Consider the following 19,400-nt stretch of genomic DNA (forward strand, 5'->3'; position numbering starts at 1 on the left):
CCATCCCCTGTGCATGTAATAAATAATGAAGGTGTAATGGGTGGAACAGTGCCTTTTCCACTGACCAAGGGGTATAGTTATCAGCCTCAAGTACCCAATCACGCAGATGTCTAAGAAAACACGCCACATTATATTGGTGGATATTGGGGATCCCCAATCATTCCGCTGTCCAGGGCCCATATAATAAATCCATGCGGATTTTCGGCTTCCGCCCATCCCAAATGGGAAAATTAGGTTCTTACCTTGATAATTTTCTTTCCTTTAGTCACAGCAGATGAACCCATTAACTGATGGGTATCTGCCTACCAGCAGGTGGAGATAGAGAACACTGAAAGCACATGGTGTTCCTGGACCCCAACTCCCGCTGCCTTCAGTATATGAAATTTCCAAAGAAGAGTGAACAAAAAAGGCAATATAACAAACGCCCCTGAACCAGGGCAATAACCAAACAAAGGAGGGACGTTATCAACCTCCCGCAATAAAAACAGCATGTAGCAACTCTGATTGCTTGTCTTCAAGTGCTCCTGATGAAGCACAATGTCTGTATGCAACATCTGTACAAAAACTAAAGTCAGTCAGGGAGGGATCATGGATTCATCTGCTGTGACTAAAAGAAAGAAAATCATCAAGGTAAGAACCTAATTTTCCCTTCCTTGTCATCAACTGCAGATGACTCCATTAACTGATGGGATATACCAAAGCACTCCCTAAGTAGGGTGCGAACAGGCAACTTTGTGAGCAAGCACTTGCGCTCCAAAATGCGCATCCTGCTGCGCTGCCACATCCAGCCTGTAATGCCGCATGAAAGAGAGCTGAGAAGCCCAGGTAGCTGCACGACAGATCTCCTGAAGAGAAAAAACATCCATTTCAGCCCATGAAGAGGACATTGCCTTCGTAGAGTGCGCTTTAAATGCTTCAGGCGGCGACCGCCCTGAAAGCAGATAAGCTGAAAAAAATGAGTTCCTTAAGCCATCGGGCTATAGTGGCCTTAGACGTCAGAAACCCCCATCAGGGACCTGCCAACAGAACAAATAAATGATCAGAATTCCTAAACTTATTTGACATTTGCAGATACTGCCACAGAGCCCTGCGGACATCCAAAAGGCGCAAATGCCCAAAGGAGTCCGGAAACTCCTCCTTAGAGAAGGAAGGAAGAAAGATGGGCTGGTTGAGGTGAAAAGCTGAAAACCACCTTAGGCAGAAAAGAAGGTACCGTATGAACAGTTACCCCAGATTCCGAGAACTGCAGAAAAGGATCCCGACAGGAAAGAGCCTGAAGCTCAGACGCTCTTCTAGCCAACGTCATTGCCACTAAAAAAAAAAAATTGTCTTGAGAGTCACATCCTTCTCATAAGCCCGTTTAAGAGGATTAACGGAGATTGCTGGAGCGCCTTCAACATGAGCCCCAGGTTCCAAGTCGGACAAGGCGACCGCAAAAGAGGACGGAGACGAAGCGCCCTCTGAGAAAATGGAGAATATCCGGATGAGCAGCAAGGGACAATCCGGAGACTTTCCCCCAGAAGCAGGCCAACACTGCCACTTGAACTCGAAGGGAATTATAGGCCAGGCCCTTTTGCAGCCCATCCTGCAAAAAGTCCAGCAAGAGCGAGACTGTAGCCAGAGTCGGCGAGATAGACTTTGGCGTACACCATGCCTCAAAAGTGTGCCAGATCCGAGCATAAGTCGCAGAGGTATACCGCGTGCAAGCCTGGAAGAGCTTGGCAGTAACCTTATTAGAATAGCCCTTGTCCCTCAATTGCGCCCTCTCAAGAGCCAGGCCATACGAACAAAGTGGCAAGGATCTTCCATAGTCACCGGACCCTGAACTAACAGGTTCGGAACCCGAGGAAAAGGAAGAGGTGCTGCGTCCACCAGCATCAGCCGGAGATCCACGTACCATGGATGCCTTTGACAATCCGGGGCGATGAGAATCACCAATCCTCGGTGCAGAAGAATCTGAAGTAGAACTCGCCCCATCAAGGGCCAAGGAGGGAACACATACAGGAGGCCTGAGGGCCAAGGTTGAGCCAGGGCATCCAACCCCACCGAGCGAGGATCTCTCCTTCTGCTGAAAAAGCAAGGGACTTTGGCGTTTATGCTTGACGCCATGAGATCCAAGCCTAGAGTCCCCCATTTGGCATAAATTTGAAGAAAAACTTTGTCTGCCAGTTCCCATTCCGCCGGGTCGATTTGATGTCTCCTGAGGAAGTCGGCTTGCACGTTGCTCTGACCGGCTATGTGAGCCACGGACAGCAGCTCTAGGTGGCGCTCGGCCCAGTCGCAGATCTGAGATGCCTCCGCAGCCAGGGCCCTGCACTGAGTGCCACCCTGGCGAATGATGTAGGCCACTGCTGTCGTGTTGTACGACAGAACTCGGACAGGAAGACCCTTCAGTGTCCTGTGGAAGGCCAGAAGTGCCTGAAATATCGCTCTCAGTTCCAAGCAATTGAGGGACCATCCCGCTTCCGCGGTGGACCACAGACCCTGAGCATAGCGTCCCCGGCAATGAGCTCCCCAGCCCGTAAGGCTGGCATCCATTATCACCAAAAAGGAAGAGCCAGTGGCATCCCCTGCCGCAGCCTGCTGTCGGAAAGCCACCAATCCATACTGCGCTGGGCCGCAGGAAGCCACCTTAGTTTGCGTTGGTATTGCTGGGAAATCGGAGACCACTGCTGAAGCAGAGCAAGCTGCAGCGGTCTCATGTGAGCTCTCGCCCAGGGAACCACCTCCATGGTGGCCGTCATCGATCCCAGGAGCTGAACAAAGTCCCAAGCTCGAGGGCGAGGCATCCGCAGGAGCAGGCGGACCTGAGTCTGAAGCTTGAGCCGTCTGCTGTCGGGAAGAAAAACGAACCCCGAAGCCGTGTCGAACCGGACCCCCAAATACTCGAGAGACTGAGAGGTGGTCAGGTGACTTTTGGGCATATTGACTATCCAGCCCAGAGTCTGAAGAACTGTAACAGCTCTGGCTGTGGCAAGTCGACCATCGTCTGTGGAATCCGCTCTGATGAGTCAGTCGTCAAGATAAGGGTGAACTATGAAACCCTCTCGCCTGAGAGAGGCAGCCACTACCACCATGACCTTGGAAAAAGTCCGACGGGCAGTCGCCAGGCCGAAAGGCAAGGCGCAAAACTGGAAATGCTGGCTCAATACCGCAAACCGGAGAAACCGCTAATGCAGCGGTCAGATGGAAATATACAAATACGCTTCCTTGAGGTCCAGAGATGCGAGAAACTCTCCTGGCTGTACCGCTGCAATGACGGCGCGCAAGATTTCCATGCGGAAGTGTCGCACTCCTATGGCTTCACTGACTCTGCGTAAGTAGAGGAGAGGTCTGAATGACCCGCCTTTTCGAGGCACCACAAAATAGATGGAGTAGCGACCGTAGCCGCGTTCGGCAGGAGTAACCGGAACAACCGCTCCGAGCTTCAGCAACACCTGCAAGGTCTCGTATACTGCCGCCCGCTTGACAGCAGTGCCGCATCAGGACTCCAAAAACGCGTCTCCTACTGGGACGGCAAAATCTAGCCGGTAACCTTCTCTGATCAGGTCTAGGACCCATTCGAAAAAGAGGGAGGGACGACCCCCTACTGCGGGAACTGACGAGTGAACCGGCGCCACATCATTGTGGAGGATGCCCCTGAACTCCTGGACGTTGCCCAGACACTGCCGCATGTTTGTCTGAACGAAAGGAGTTCCTCTGCTGGAAATGGGTACGCTGACCAAACCCCGCAGAGTGCCCCGGGCGATACCTGCGAGCTTCGCAAAAACGTGGCCTGGAAGAGACAACCATTGGGACTTAGAGCCCCCTAGGTCCTTAACAATCTTCTCCAAATCCTCCCCAAATAAAAGAAGGCCCCGAAAGGGTAACCTCACCAGCCTTTGTTTAGAGGCCATGTCAGTCGCCCAATGCCGGAGCCAAAGAAGGCGGAGGGCAGCAACCACCACAGACATCTGCTTAGCCGAAGCTCTGACCAGATCATAAAAGGCATCAGCCAAAAAAGACAGGGCAGACTCATCAGCGAGGGAACCCGCTCCATCTGCGCGCTGCTCAACCGCCTGCTGCAACCAGGAAAGGCAGGCCAGGGCTCTATATGAACCGCAAATAGCCGCCCGTAAGGAAAGGCCCAAGATATCAAAGGACCTCTTCAGCGCAGATTCCAGCTGCCGGTCCTGCATATCTTTCAAAGTGACCCCTCCCTCCACCGGGAGAGTAGTCTTTTTAGTCACAGCCGTGACTAAAGCATCCACTTTAGGCATCCCAAAGAGGGTCAACTGACTTTCCCTCAGGGGGTAAAGGTGACACATAGCCCTGGCCACCTTCAAGGGACCCTCAGGGTCAGACCATTGAGCTGAAATAAGCTCTTGGATGGAAGCATGCACGGGAAAAGCCCGAGAAGGCTTCTTAGTGCTAGCCATCCTAGGATTAATAGAAGAGGCAGCGCCCTTGTCAGGATCTTCAATACAAAGGGCCTGTAAGGCATCAGAAATGAGAGCTGGCAGCTCGTCGCAGTGGAAAATCCGAACCGCTTTAGGTTCATCTAACTCCTGTGGCAAGCAGCCACCCTCATCTGGATCATCAGTCCGTGAGGGCCTGCCAGACCCCTCAGACTCCCCAAAACTAGACCACGGGGGAGAACAGAGTGAAGAGTCCCCCTCAGACGGGGTATTCACTCGTCTACGTTTAGCATCAGCCAAAAGCTCGGGGAAAGAAATAAAGTCTCCAGCAGACGCTGGGCTATCAAGAACTGGAGGCAACCCAGACTGACAGGAATTGTCAGGAGCCTCATGCAGTGCTCTTTTTAACATAAAAGCCTTATGCATCAGCAGCACAAATTCATGGGAGAAAACTCACCCTGTACATCCACCCCCACATTGGGAGAAGCGGAGGCAAAAACTCCTCTAGAAACCTCAAAACGAGGCGTTCCCCTGCACTCAGACCCCTCCGCAACTGCGAGGGTCGAGTCACACGGCACCTTCAAGATGGCGGCCGCTGCCAACTCCGGTGGGCGGGAAGAATCACCGCCCGCCATGCTCGTGCCAGCATTAGCATCAAGGCAGTATGTGCTGCAAAGCCCCGCTGCTGATCTGCATTTCCCACAGTGGGAGCAGCACTTAACCCCTTCAGCAGCCATCAAATACAGAAACAAAATGGCGCCTTCGCGCCAAAACTTACCCTGCACAGAGCGCTGTCAGCGGGAACCTCCCTGGAGGAGCTGGGCACCACTCTCACCTCAGGAGACCGAGTCAAACAAGCTGCGGTCAAGCTGTACCAAACCAGGAGCTCAGGAGAAAGCCTCTCTCTGTTTTTGGGTTTTTTTTTTTACTGTGAGGAAAGTTAGAGGCAGGCAACCACAGAGGAACTCCGGGAGGAGGGGGAATGGGGTAAGGCAGGGACAGGGAAAACCAAGTATGCCTTTAAAGTGGGCACCACCAGCCACAACACCCCCTGCTCAACTGACAAAGCACAGGAGCCACCCCAGGCAGAAATCCAGGAGCTGAGATGCGACGTCCACACCTGCTGGGAGATAGAGATATATTGAAGGCAGAGGGAGTTGGGGTCCAGGAACACCATGTGCTTTCAGTGTTCTCTATCTCCACCTGCTGGTAGGCGGATACAACCCATCAGTTAATGGATTCATCTGCTGTTGATGACAAAAAAAAAAATCTGCTCACCATATGGTTCAAGACCTTTATATCTCTTTTCAGAATCCACAGAGGGAGCTGTTGAAGAACTAAATTGACAGAAATTACCAACAAAATCAAGCTCAGCCTGAACATCATGGACTCATGGGCAAATGCATTTCAACTAAAACTCAATAAAGAAAAAACACACTGTCTCATCCTCTCATCCCAACACAGCGTGGACAACTCCACAAGTATCAAACACCCCAGATTACACCCTCCCAATCTCAGACAGCCTGAAAATCCTTGGCGTTACATTGGACCGCAACTTAACACTAGAGAGCCAGGTGACATCCACAACAAAGAAAATGTTCCACTCAATGTGGAAACTCAAACGTGTGAAACAATTCTTCCCAAGAGAAACTTTTTGCAACCTGATACAATCAATGGTACTAAGCCACCTAGAATACTGCAAAGGAATTTATGCGGGATGCAAAGAACAAACCTTAAAGAAACTTCAGACCGCTCAAAACACGGCAGCTAGGCTTATATCTTCACTACCCAAACACCAAAGGACTCAAATACAAATCAATGTATGCATCCAGCTTTTCCTATTTAAGCGCAAAACTATGGAACGCACTACCAAAAATAGTAAAAACAACGTACAACCACCTAAATTTCCGGAAAGAACTAAAAACAAATCTGTTCAGGAAGGCTTATCTCACCAACCCAACATAAAAGCCTGAATACCTGCAACACAACAAATCCAAAAATTGTAATGGACATACCCCAACTTCCCCAACACATCTACCACATATGAACCTTATTCTACCACAATAACACCTGTATTTGTTAACACCGGAACTGGCGGAAGCCATGACGGTACTATGTAAGCCACATTGAGCCTGCAAATAGGTGGGAAAATGTGGGATACAAATGTAACAAATAAAAAATATTTGGCAAAGAAAAGTTTGAAAGCACAAAACCACTCCGTGAAAAACTACACTGGCTCCCAATCAAGGAACATATTGCTTTCAAAATCTGCACCCTGGTTCACAAAATTATCTACGGCGAAGCCCCGGGATACATGACAGACTTGATCGACTTACAAACTAGAAACGCATCCGAATCAGCACGAACATATCTAAATCTGCACTACCCAAGCTGCAAAGGTCTTAAATACAAATCAACTTACGCATCCAGTTTCTCCTACTTAAGCACACAACTGTGGAACGCATTACCAAAAGCCTTGAAAACTACGTACGACCACCTAAACTTCCAGAAAACACTAAAAACTAACCTGTTTAAAAGGCTTACCCTACTGATCCAACTTAAATGCCTGATCTCTGCAACACAACAAAACTAAAGTACATAATGGACGTGACACAACCCTTCCATTGTACAATTCCCTAATGTGGCCGTGCCACATGAACTTTATCTTACTACAACATCACTTTGTATTTGTTCACACCGGAGTCTGCAAACGCCTCCCCGGTACTACAAATAGGTGGAAAAATGTGGGATACAAATATAACAAATAAATAAATAAGTAAATAAACATACAGCCACCTCAGAAACAAGGACATGTGATATAGGCTAATTCTTCCACGAAGGGACAAAGGTAGTGAGTGCCAAATCCTCAGCTGCTGCTCGGTGCGGTGGAATGCAACAGTCACTTAATATTTAAGGAATATAACTCTCTAGGATCAGCCGGTAGCTGGATACCTAGGTATGTCCATTAGCCCAGGACAAAGGGAAAGGACCCTCCCAGCCCCTACAAATCATGGGTGTAGTTGGCAATGCCTCAGATTTATCCATGTTCAATTGAAACCCTGAAAACTCCCCATATTCCTGAAAGTTTTCTAGCAAAGTCAGAAGTGACATCAAGGGAGAGGCTAAGTGTACCAGAAGGTCATCCACAAAAGCTGATATCTTAAATACTTCTCTGCCCACCCGCAAACCTCTGATCGCAAGGTTAGCTAAGATCTCCCTTATCAAGGGATCAAGGGTCAAGACAAACAGCAATGGGGATAATGGCCAGCCCTGTCTTGTCCCCATGCCAATACAAAAAGGCAGCAAAACAGAGCCATTAACCAGTATTGCTGCCTTCGGATCATGACACAGTGCACACACCGCATCGAAAAAGCTACCCTGAATGCCATATCTCTCGAGGACTTTAAACATAAATGGCCATGCCACTTTATCAAAAGCTTTTTCTGCGTCAAACCTAATAAAGATTGTGTGGTCGTGTTGTGCTCAAGCGGCCTCCAGAGGCCAAGATCTGCCTAATATTTTTAGCTGTGTGTCGATTCCGCACAAAACCAACCTGAGGGGAAGCAATGATCGATGGCAATACCCTAGCCAGCATATTGGCTAGTATTGAGGCCAGTAACTTAGCCTCAGAACAGAGAAGCGAAATAAACAGAGAAGCGAAATAGGCCTATATGAAGTGGGCAAGGTAGTATTCCTACCAGGTTTAGGAAGAACTATAATATGAGCTAATGTCAAGGTTTCGGCAAGTCAATTAGATGTGATAAACTCATTAAACATGGCCGTAGGAGGTTGAGCTATATCTATCTGTTACCAAAAGTTTATAAAATTCTGCTCTATAAGCATCCGGTCCAGGTGCTTTAAACAGAGAGCTATGCTTTATAGACCGAACTACCTCATCCTCTCCAATAGGTTGATTAAGAGAATCAGTTTGGGCCTGCGTGAGGGTTGGTAAATCAAGACTAGATAAGTATCCGGATCCAAGCCCCCATCAGGGCCTCCTCAATACAAAGCTCGACAGAAACCCATAAAATTGTCAGTAATGCCCTGGGCATCATGAATCACACAACCACCATCTCCCCTCAAAGCCAGAATAGTAGATGAAGTTGCTGGCGGTCGTACCAGGCGTGCCAACAATCTCCCACTCTTATCTCCATGTTTATACAAATGATATTGGTAACAGACAGCAGATTTCTTAGCCCTCTGATGTATAAGTTCATTAAGTGCTGCTTGAGTAGCCAACAGTTGTTCGTGGTAATCCGAGGTGCGAGAGGATCTCGCAAGTCTGCAGAGTCCCACTAATTTTCTCGAGTCGAAGCATGGCCCCCATCTCGAGCCTTCCTCCTGAAGGCACAATATGCTATAATGTCACCTCTCAAAACGGCCTTGGCCGTGTCCCAGAACAGGACAGCGTCCATTGTATGAGTACCATTAAAGGTTTTGTACTCCACCCATTTGTCCATAATATAGTCTAAAAACTGGGGATCAGTAAAGAGATCAAAAATCTCCACCAAGGAGTTCGGCGATGTTCCTCATTGGCGTGGAATTGTATCCACACCAGTGTGTGATCTGACACTTCTGTTGGTCCTATCGCCGCCTCAAGAATCTCAAAGAAAAAGGACCTATCCACCAATATAGCCGATTCTGGAGTGCATAATGTGCGCTCTAGAGAGGTGAGTGTAATCACGGTCAGTGGGGTGTAACAATCGCCAGACATCCACCAGGTCCAAAACCTCACACAATAAAGACACCCCCTTAGTCTTATCTGCTATGTGGTGGCAAGGATTATGTGATCTGTCCCACTCTGGGTCCGCTCCCAAATTTAAGTCGCCCCCACAATTCTAGGATGAGGTGGAAAAACAGTGGAGTTGTGACATTAGTTGCTTATAAAAGGACTTCCTATAGTCATTGGGAGCATAAACATTACACAATAGCAAGGGCTGATGGTCAACAGTCGCATGATGTAATTTCTTATTTTAAAGAAGTCTGAACACTCACCTCAAGAAGTAGGACATGTATGTGTAGGGACAGTTCACAGCACCAAAGCCAGAGAGCAATGCCATGAGCGTGACTCCAATCACGCCTACCCGGCTGATGAGCTGTTCTATGGACAAGATCCCTGCCGATAGATAAAGCATCACTACTAACTATTCTCTTTAAGCAGTAACTCTGCTAATCATCAGAAGAGCAATAAACACTGTCACCAATTATTCCCCACTCCTTGCCGTTGCTGCTAACTGATGCTTCCTACACACAGGCTTTGCTATGTCCCTGCTAATTTTAACCTGAGCTTGGGCATCACTGTGAACCTGCATCCAGCACAGCACTCTACAAGAATACAGGTCCTCCCTTTCCAATGTTTACCCTGCTGAAGAAATTACTAGTTCTCTCAAGAAAACATGTTTTCTTGGATTTGATCTTTTCTTCTCCCTTGTCTGCTGCCTATATACTTTCCAACTACTTTCCAACTTTCACTGTTTGCTTGAAAATCAGTTGCCATTCCACAAAAGACCCCACTTCAGATCCCATCTCCCTTTTCTCTGAATATTCTAGATAAAAAGGCCTCCTCCCAGATTTCCATAAATCACATTTACTAGGATCGATACAAGACTCTCAGTTTTCATTTATACCATCTCTGTGCTGTGTTTGGTTCTTATCCCCTTACTGTAGGGGTATTGGAAGTTGGCAGATTAGTTTAAATATGGGATTGGGTTCCAGGCCTTAGGTTATCTTTAAATCTTTATGGACACTTGGGTCCAGATGCACAAAGGTCCCGGTAAAGAATCGCTCTGTACATCCACCTCAGTAAAAATTACCGATTTGGAAATACAGAGCGATTCCCAAAGCGAATCGCATGCAAATGAGCTGTTCGCTGCTATAGTGACCTAGCTCATTTGTATGTGATAGGGGGGGAAGACAGTTGGTCTGCTGAAAATAAGCAGAACAGCCAGTCGCTAAGCGTGGCTGCTCTGTGCATGCTCAGAGCGGCACTTGTATACAGTTTCATACACACAAAGAAGCCGCGTGTATGAAAGCAGGCTTTTTTTCTGTTGTGCTCGGGAATAGGGGTGTGCTTTCAGACAGTGCTAGCTTGAACTTTTACAAAGGAGCAGATTTTCTGTGAATTTTGACTTGGGTTTCCACAGGCTGTTTAGAAATTTGACACTCCCTTGCCTTGTCCCCAGAAGTTCTTGTTACTTTCACTCTGCACCAGCAGTTCTTGCTATTATTCTGCACACGGATCCATTCTGATCAGCTTGCGATCCCTGCTGCAGGACGCCCAGGGCAGAAGTCAGGAGTAAATTTAAGAGGATCATTTGGATCAACATCATAGAGGATGACTTCTTTTTTAAAAAAAAAAGGTCTTCCAAGATGCATGTCCGGATCTCTGGTCTGACAGGCTGATTCTTCCCTCTACCCCGGAAATTCTTCCCTTCACTGTGTTTTAGCTGTCATTCTTGCAATACCGGCAGCTCCTGACCACCTGTTAAATTTTCCAAACTAAAGGCAGGGACTGCTCCTGTGAATCGCTTTCATAACAGCTGTGCATCACTTTGCATTCACATTTGCTTAGTAATGAGCGGAGGAGTAGCCTAGTGGTTAGTGCAGTGAACTTTGATCCTGGGGAACTGAGTTCGACTCCCACTGCAGCTCCTTGTGACTCTGGGCAAGTCACTTAACCCTCCATTACCCCTGGTACAATTAAGTACCTGAATATACTATGTAAACCCCTTTGAATGTAGTTGCAAAAACCACAGAAAGGCGGTATATCAAGTCCCATTTCCCTTTCCCACTATAATACCTTTGCATACGATTTTCATTAGCTGCTACAGTGACAGGAAGAGAGCTCGCAGAACCCTTTTGCGCATGTCTAGCTAGACTCCATGCTCGCTAACCCGGCTAGAACCAAAATAAAAACTATGTTGCTGGCTCGTTAAGTTTTGTGCATCTGGGCCAAGGTCTTTAGGCTTATTGCAATGCAACTCTCACCTAGAGATGCACTGCAATAAGTAAAGACTCTCAGATTTTCCTTTGTACTGCCAAGCTGCAGGTGAGCCCATATTTCATACCAAACAAGGTGACAGAAGACAAAAATCCCATAGAAGACAGAGAAGACCTCTCAGAGCCATCACTTACCATGTTTGGGGCTGAGAATAGGAAATGGGTCCCCCAATTTCCAAAAAAAATACATGAATGTCAACCAGATAATGCAAGCAAAAACCAGTCGCTTTCTGTGCACTGAAAAGAAAATAAGATTAAGAAAATGTGTCACTAATTCTTTCCAGTTGGCTAAAAATATATTTCTCAGATCCACTCATTATTGAAGGAATTTTCAAACAATCCACCCTGGCACAAAATATGTGGATTCTATATAACTGTGAACCTAGTTATCTAATTGTTAGAGAGGACGAATGCTCATGGGTATAAAGGACATGTATGGTCAAGGATTTTGATTTGATATACTGCCTTTCTGTGGTACAACCAAAGCACTTTACATTTATTATACACAGGTACTTTCTCTGTCTCTAGTGGGCTCACATCCAAGTTTATTTTTAAACCTGGGGCAATGGAGAGTTAAGTGATTTGCCCAAGGTCACAAGGAGCCATCCCTTCAAATGCACAGGTCAGATAAACACAGGAGGAAGGGCCATTTGTTTAATTTTGCATTGGCTTCCAGTGGAGGCTAGGGTGCTGTTTAAATTGGGGTCCTTATTATATAAGATTGTTTGTGGTTTAGCGCTGGATTGCCTGTGAGTTTTGCTGAGTGCTTCTGAATCAGTATTGCTACATCCACCGCAAAGTTTTTTTTCTAATGACACAATCATCAGGGTAAATGTGTTTGTTACAGAACAGTAAGCACGTTTGGTACGCTGCAACAATTTCAACTGATGTTTCTATACCACCCATTCAAACAGCAGTAATGAGTGCTGGATTGCCTGTGAGTTGTGATTAGTGCTTCTGAATCAGTTTTTCTCATGGTCACTGTGTAGTTCTTTTTAACGATTGTCACAGAACAGTATGATGTTTTTAGGTAGTGTTTACACTAAAGATAATTTCTATTGATTTGAGTTGCTATCTATTAGAACATGGAAACCCATCTAATAGGCATGTTTCACTTTTAACAAAAAATGACTAAATATAAAATGAATATTAATTTCAATGTTTTTAGATCACTGAATGTGCATAAGAGACAGCAATTGAGGCCAAGCATTGTGAGATTTTATTTTATTTTGTATTTTTAAGGTGGTTGTTATGACTACTTTTAGGGGTTCACTTTGCCTTTTACCCCATTAGGTAGGTGATATTTAGTATGTACTGTCATTCAGTTATTTTAGTGTTGTATATCTCCACCTATCTGTGTTATGCATTTGTTGATATATATTTTGTGCTGATATTATTTTTTGTTGATATCTCATGTTTTGTATTAAAATTATTTTATTGCATGCATATTTAATCTGAATGTTTTTAACTGATTAATTTGATATTATATTTTATTGTATTTATTTATCACATTTGTACCCCGCGCTTTCCCACACATGGCAGGCTCAATGCGGCTTACATAGTAACAATATAAAGAATTACAAAGTTGTAAGAAGAATATACAGTTTGTAGTAAATGCGAAATTAATGGGGTTAACGGAAGTAAATTAATCATGGGAGAACATTAAACATGTATTATGTTTTTAGATTTGATTTTATCTTATATGATTTGATTGTGTTTTTAGATATGTTTTATTATAAAATATACCATGTGATGTTTATGTTTTATTCATTATGTATTTTTATTTTGTAGATTTTTGTACCCCTGATGCAGCCTGAGGGCGAAACGTGGCCACGTCGGGTAACCTTGCAATAAACCACTTCTTCTGTTACCCTCCTGTTCCATTTTTTGTCTTTTTTGATCTGCTTTTTTTCTTTTGGTTTGCTATTTCTGTAGCAGATCTTTGCCTTTTTTGTTTCTGTCTTTTTTATTCTCTAGAGACACGCAGGTTCCCTAGAGTCCTGCAGAGCTTGCCCATCCCTCACTATTGAAAATGTGATAGTGAACAGCACCTCCCACTAGCAGGACTGAAGGAGGAGGACTTCCGCTCAGCTTAGAGAGAACATCGGTCCCAATTAGCGTTTAAGCTCGTGGCATGGCCTGCTAGCTAGGGATAGATATTGCAAGAGTATCACTCTAATCCTGAAAGACTTACACTGGCTTGTCCTACCCTCTGAAACCTTTTGCTGAAGGTTGCCAATCTAGACAATAACTATTTGTCCTTCTGAAAAATAATTATAACATAGCTTTCAATGAAGGCTCTTCAAGATTAAATGGCTTACATAAAATCATAAGATGTGCTATCAGTTCAGCATCTTATCTGACAGTGGCCAATTTGGATCATTATGAAGTAACTGGAAGATCACAAAGGGTAGATTCTTACTGCGCTCTCTCATGGATAAGCCATGGCTTTCCCAAGCATACCTGGCTAATAATTGGTTATGGACTTTTCCCCCAGAAGCTTTTCTTGTCCATTTTAAACCCAGCTATGCTAGATACCTAGACCATAGCCTTAGGCAAAAAAATCTACAGTTACCTATTAGTTCCATGGAATGCCCTGTAGTCCTAATACTATTTGAAAGTGTTTCTATAGTCCATTAATTCTATTTTTCTTTTTTTTTTTAGGTTTCACATGTTTTTTGCAATTAATTCTATGCTGTTTTGTAATTTCAATATATCATTTTACTTGTTTAGCTTTTTTTATTGTATTATGCCACCCTGTTTTATCAGATTTTTAGTAATTTTATTTTTAATTTACTGTACTTCTCAAGCTGGACATCACATCCACCTAAAAGAAACTGCTTCAAGCTCATCAGACAGCAAATCTACAAAGAAACTTCCTGTTCCAGCAAGGATCTCCTGCATCACTCTCCATAGCAGCCTCCATCAATCTTGTTCCAGTCCGCCGATCCGGCTCTCCCCCTGCCTGTTCCAGTCCATCGGCTCCAGTGTGTCCCGGTCCGCCTGATCCAGCTTCTCCCTGCTTGTTCCAGTCAATCTGCTCCAGCGTGTTCCAGCTTGTTCCAGTCCTCCTGATCCCAGTTTGTTCCAGTTCGCCTGACCTAGCTTCCCCCGCTTGTTCCAGTCCATTGGCTCCAGTGTGTTCCAGCCCGCTTGTTCCAGTCCATCGGCTCCAGCGTGTTCCAACTCGTTCCAGTTCTCCTGAGCCCAGCTTGTTCCAGCCCGCCTGATCCTGTTCCAGTCCATCGGCTCCAGTGTGTTCCAGTCCTACTGATTCAGCTTCTTCCTGCTTGCCCCAGTCCACCGGTTCCAGCGTGTCCAGCTAGTTCCAGTCAGCTGATCCAGCCTTCCCCCTGCCTGGTCCTGTCCATCGGCTCCAGTGTGTTCCAGCCTGCCTGATCCAGCTTCTCCTTGCTTACTCCAGTTCATCTGCTCCAGCGTGTTCCAGCTCGTTCCAGTCTTCCTGATCCCAGCTTGTCCGTCTGCTCATCCTGACACAGTCCATCTGTTCCTGCTTGTTCCAGCTTGTCCATCTGTTCCTGCCTGTTCCGGCTTGTCCCAGCTTGTTTCAGCTTGTTCCGGCTTGCTCCAATCCATCTGCCTGTTAACACATCGAGTAACCTGCCTGCCTGCTTGCGAGCCTCTCAGCCATTGACTTACCTACCTGCCTGCTAGCTTATCAGCCATTGACTTACCTAATCGCCAACCCAAAACCTAGCTTTCAAGCCCTATCTGCTTAACACCTCAGTCATTACATAGTCACCTATTAACACCTGTTAACTGCTTAACACCTCAGTCACTACATAGTCACCTATTACACCTCAGTCACCACCTATGGCCCCTGTCCATGTTCTCTTCCTTGCCCTGTCCCTTCCTAATCTTCTTTCCCCCCCCCCACTCCCACTGTCTACCATTAGAACCCGCTGCCCTCCCACCCTGCCCGCCACCGCAATACCCTATTCACCTCCATCCCTCACCTCACCATCCCTCTTGTCCCCCTCCTCCTTCCTGGCTCTCAACCTCCAGCACTTCCTTCCTGCCATTAACCCATCCCCATTCCTCCTAAGTACACCCCGTCTTCGTCGCCCGACCTCCCCCACCCTCCTCCGCACTCTCTTGCTCCTCCTCCTGCTATCCGCGGGAGACATTAACCCTAATCCAGGTCCCCCTCACCTGTCCCCGTCCTATCCTTGCGAACGATTCCGGGATGTCTCCAATCTCGTCTCTATTCTCCTCCTTCCCCCCTCCCCCCTCCTCCCTCCCCTTCTCATGCGCCTTGTGGAATGCCCATTCAGTCTGCAACAAACTGTTTCTCACCCACGATCTCTTTATCTCTCGCTCCCTTCAACTGCTCGCCCTAACCGAAACCTGGATCTCCCCGGAAGACTCTGCCTCAGTTGCAGCCCTCTGCCATGGAGGCTACCTCTTCTCCCACACGCCCCGCCCAGTTGGCCGCGGCGGAGGCGTTGGGCTACTACTCTCACCCTCCTGTAGGTTCCAACCCCTCCACCTACCGCAGTCTCACTGCTTCTCATCCTTTGACGCCCACTCCATCCGGCTATTCTACCCGCTACCACTCAGAGTGGCAGTCATTTACCGCCCCCCTGATAAATCCTTCCCTTCCTTCCTCACCGACTTTGATGCTTGGCTCTCCGTCTTTCTTGACCCTTCATCTCCGTCCCTCATTCTCGGAGACTTTAACGTACACGCTGATGACCTATCCGACCCCCACGCTTCTAAGTTCCTCACCCTAACATCCTCCTTCAACCTCCAGCTGTGCTCCACCACCCCTACTCACCGTGACGGCCATTGTCTTGACCTCGTCCTCTCCTCCTCCGGCTCACCCTCCAATTTCCAAGTCTCAGCTCTTCCTCTCTCCGATCATCACCTGATCACATTCACACTTCTTCACCTCCCCCCCTCCAACTTTAACCACCACCTCCAGGAACCTCCAGGCTATTGACCCCTCCACCTTATCATCTACTATCTCTAATCTCCTCCCCTCCATCACGTCCTCCGAAACTGTCGACAAAGCGGTCTCCGCTTACAATACCGCTCTCTCCTCTGCTTTGGACACCCTCGCACCTTCCATCTCCCGTCCCACAAAGCGCACCAATCCCCAGCCCTGGCTGACTCCTTGCATCCGTTACCTTCGCTCCTGCACCCGATCCGCTGAGCGCCTCTGGAGGAAATCTTGTACCCTTTCAGACTTCCTCCACTACAAATTCATGCTATCCTCCTTCCACTCCTCCCTATTCCGTGCAAAACAGGACTATTACACCCAATTGACCAATTCTCTCAGCTCCAACCCTCGTCGTCTCTTCACCACCCTTAACTCCCTCCTAAAAGTGCCACCCGCTCCTACTCCCCCTTCTCTCTCTCTCCTCAGTCACTGGCCGACTACTTCCGCGACAAAGTGCAAAAGATCAACCTTAAGTTCACGACCAAGCCACCACCTCCTCTTCACCCTTTAACCCTCTCCCTCCTCCAACCTACCCAGGCCTCTTGCTCCTCCTTTCCTGAGATCACCGAGGATCAAACTTCCCGCCTTCTTTCCTCCTCGAAATGCACCACCTGTTCCTCTGATCCCATCCCCACCAACCTACTCAACTCCATCTCCCATACTGTCACCCCTCCATCTGTCGCATCCTTAACCTCTCTCTCTCTCCACTGCAACTGTCCCTGACACCTTCAAGCACGCCGTTGTCACACCTCTCCTCAAAAAACCTTCACTTGACCCTACCTGCCCCTCCAGCTACCGCCCCATCTCTCTTTTACCCTTCCTCTCCAAAATACTTGAGCGCCGTTCACAGCCGCTGCCTCGATTTTCTCTCCTCTCATTCCATCCTTGATCCAGTTCAATCCGGTTTTCGCCCTCTGCACTCGACAGAAACGGCACTCTCTAAAGTTTGCAATGACCTGCTCCTGGCCAAATCCAGAGGTCACTACTCCATCCTCATCCTCCTCGATCTTTCCGCCGCGTTTGACACTGTCAATCATGATTTACTTCTTGCCACGCTGTCCTCTTTTGGGTTCCAAGGCTCTGTCCTCTCCTGGTTCGCCTCTTATCTCTCCCACCGCACCTTCAGGGTACACTCCCATGGATCATCCTCCACTCCCATCCCACTATCTGTTGGAGTTCCCCAGGGATCTGTCCTTGGACCCCTTCTTTTCTCAATCTATTAGATTGTAAGCTCTTTGAGCAGGGACTGTCTTTCTTCTATGTTTGTGCAGCGCTGCGTATGCCTTGTAGCGCTATAGAAATGCTAAATAGTAGTAGTAGTAGTAATCTACACTTCCTCCCTGGGCTCGCTGATCTCGTCTCATGGTTTTCAGTATCATCTTTATGCTGATGACACCCAGCTATACCTCTCCACACCTGACATCACCGCGGAGACACAGGCCAAGGTATCGGCCTGTTTATCCCACATTGCGGCATGGATGTCCAACTGTCACCTTAAACTGAACATGTCCAAGACCGAGCTCCTCATCTTTCCTCCTAAACCCACTTCTCCTCTTCCTCCACTCTCTATCTCAGTTGATAAAGCCCTCATCCTCCCCGTCCCATCTGCCCGCAACCTCGGAGTCATCTTCGACTCCTCCCTCTCCTTCTCTGCGCATATCCAACAGACTGCCAAGACCTGTCGCTTCTTCCTCTTCAACATCAGCAAAATTCGCCCTTTCCTCTCTGAGCACACCACCAGAACTCTCGTCCACGCTCTCATTACCTCTCGCCTCGATTACTGCAACTTACTCCTCACCGGCCTCCCACTCAGCCATCTATCCCCCCTTCAATCCGTTCAGAATGCTGCCGCACGTTTTATATTCCGCCAGAACCGATATACTCATATCACCCCTCTCCTCAAATCACTTCATTGGTTTCCGATCAGATATCGCATACAATTCAAGCTCCTCCTCCTTACCTACAAATGCACTCAGTCTGCGGCTCCTCACTACCTCTCCACCCTCATCTCCCCCTATGTTCCTGCCCGTAACCTCCGCTCACAGGACAAAGCCCTTCTCTCTGTACTCTTCTCCACCACTGCCAACTCCAGGCTCCGCTCTTTCTGCCTTGCCTCACCCTATGCCTGGAACAATCTTCCTTTACCCATACGCCATGCCCCCCTCCCTACCCATCTTCAAATCTCTGCTTAAAACTCACCTCTTCAATGCTGCCTTCGGCGCCTAACCGCTTGAGAAATATAGAATGCCCCAATCTATCCACCCTATTAGATTAACTGTTCACTTGTCCTCTAGATTGTACACTTGTCTTTAGATTGTTCTTTTGTCTTTTAGATTGTAAGCTCTTTGAGCAGGGACTGTCCTTCTATGTTTAAATTGTACAGCGCTGCGTAACCCTAGTAGCGCTTTAGAAATGTTAGTAGTACTTCATCTTTAGCTCCTGTAGGAAATGGTGGGTGACAAATGAAGTCATTGATAATCTTAAACATGAAATGTCTCACTAACTGCACATGGCTCTACAAAATTAAACACTGTTCCCTTCTAATACTTGTACACAGCTTCACACCCCAACAATGGCTAATACTCACACAGTTGAATGTTGCTGATGATGAAGTAACCAATGTAAAATGGCACCACAAAGACCAGGACCAGCAAAATCACACACAAGTTTAGTTTCCAATGAAAATACCGGGAGCTGCAAAAAAAAAAAAAAAAAAGAGAAGATGCAATCTTAGGCTCTGAATACTTTCCTGCAAGATCCATGAGTTTCTGGTGAACATAGAAATGAGAAGGTGAAAAGAAATTCCCTAAAACCTGCTCTGGTCAATGGCAGTAATAAGGAATCTTTTAAAATCAAATATGATAAAGCATTAAAACTGAGGAATTAAAAGATCAATAGTTGTAACCAGGGCTGGAAAAATACCTGGTGCCTAAAGGAAGTTATTTGTCTCTAACAGGTTTTTTTTTTTTTTTTTTTTTTGTAGACAGCAGAGTTAATCAGTCAGACAAGTGGGCGATGTCATTGCATGGTACCAGAACAGA

At 47.0% G+C, this 19,400-nt stretch overlaps 1 protein-coding gene across 2 annotated transcripts in view; it reads right to left on the reverse strand.

The window, feature by feature from the left end:
• The window catches only part of GPR89B (G protein-coupled receptor 89B), a 171,118-nt gene that overhangs the window by 105,690 nt on the left and 46,028 nt on the right, over window positions 1-19,400 (reverse strand). For both annotated transcript variants that reach the window (XR_003942217.1, XM_030203795.1), the window contains exons 4-6: window positions 18,947-19,053; window positions 11,532-11,633; window positions 9,393-9,513 (exon numbers count right to left, since the gene is read on the reverse strand). Coding sequence is in view for 1 of the 2 variants with exons in the window: in XM_030203795.1 (XP_030059655.1) it covers window positions 9,393-9,513; window positions 11,532-11,633; window positions 18,947-19,053 (330 nt within the window). In the remaining variant the exon portion in view is untranslated. The remainder of the gene's footprint in view (window positions 1-9,392; window positions 9,514-11,531; window positions 11,634-18,946; window positions 19,054-19,400) is intronic.

This window comes from Microcaecilia unicolor, chromosome 5 (assembly GCF_901765095.1).
Source record: "Microcaecilia unicolor chromosome 5, aMicUni1.1, whole genome shotgun sequence".
Taxonomy (NCBI): domain Eukaryota; kingdom Metazoa; phylum Chordata; class Amphibia; order Gymnophiona; family Siphonopidae; genus Microcaecilia; species Microcaecilia unicolor.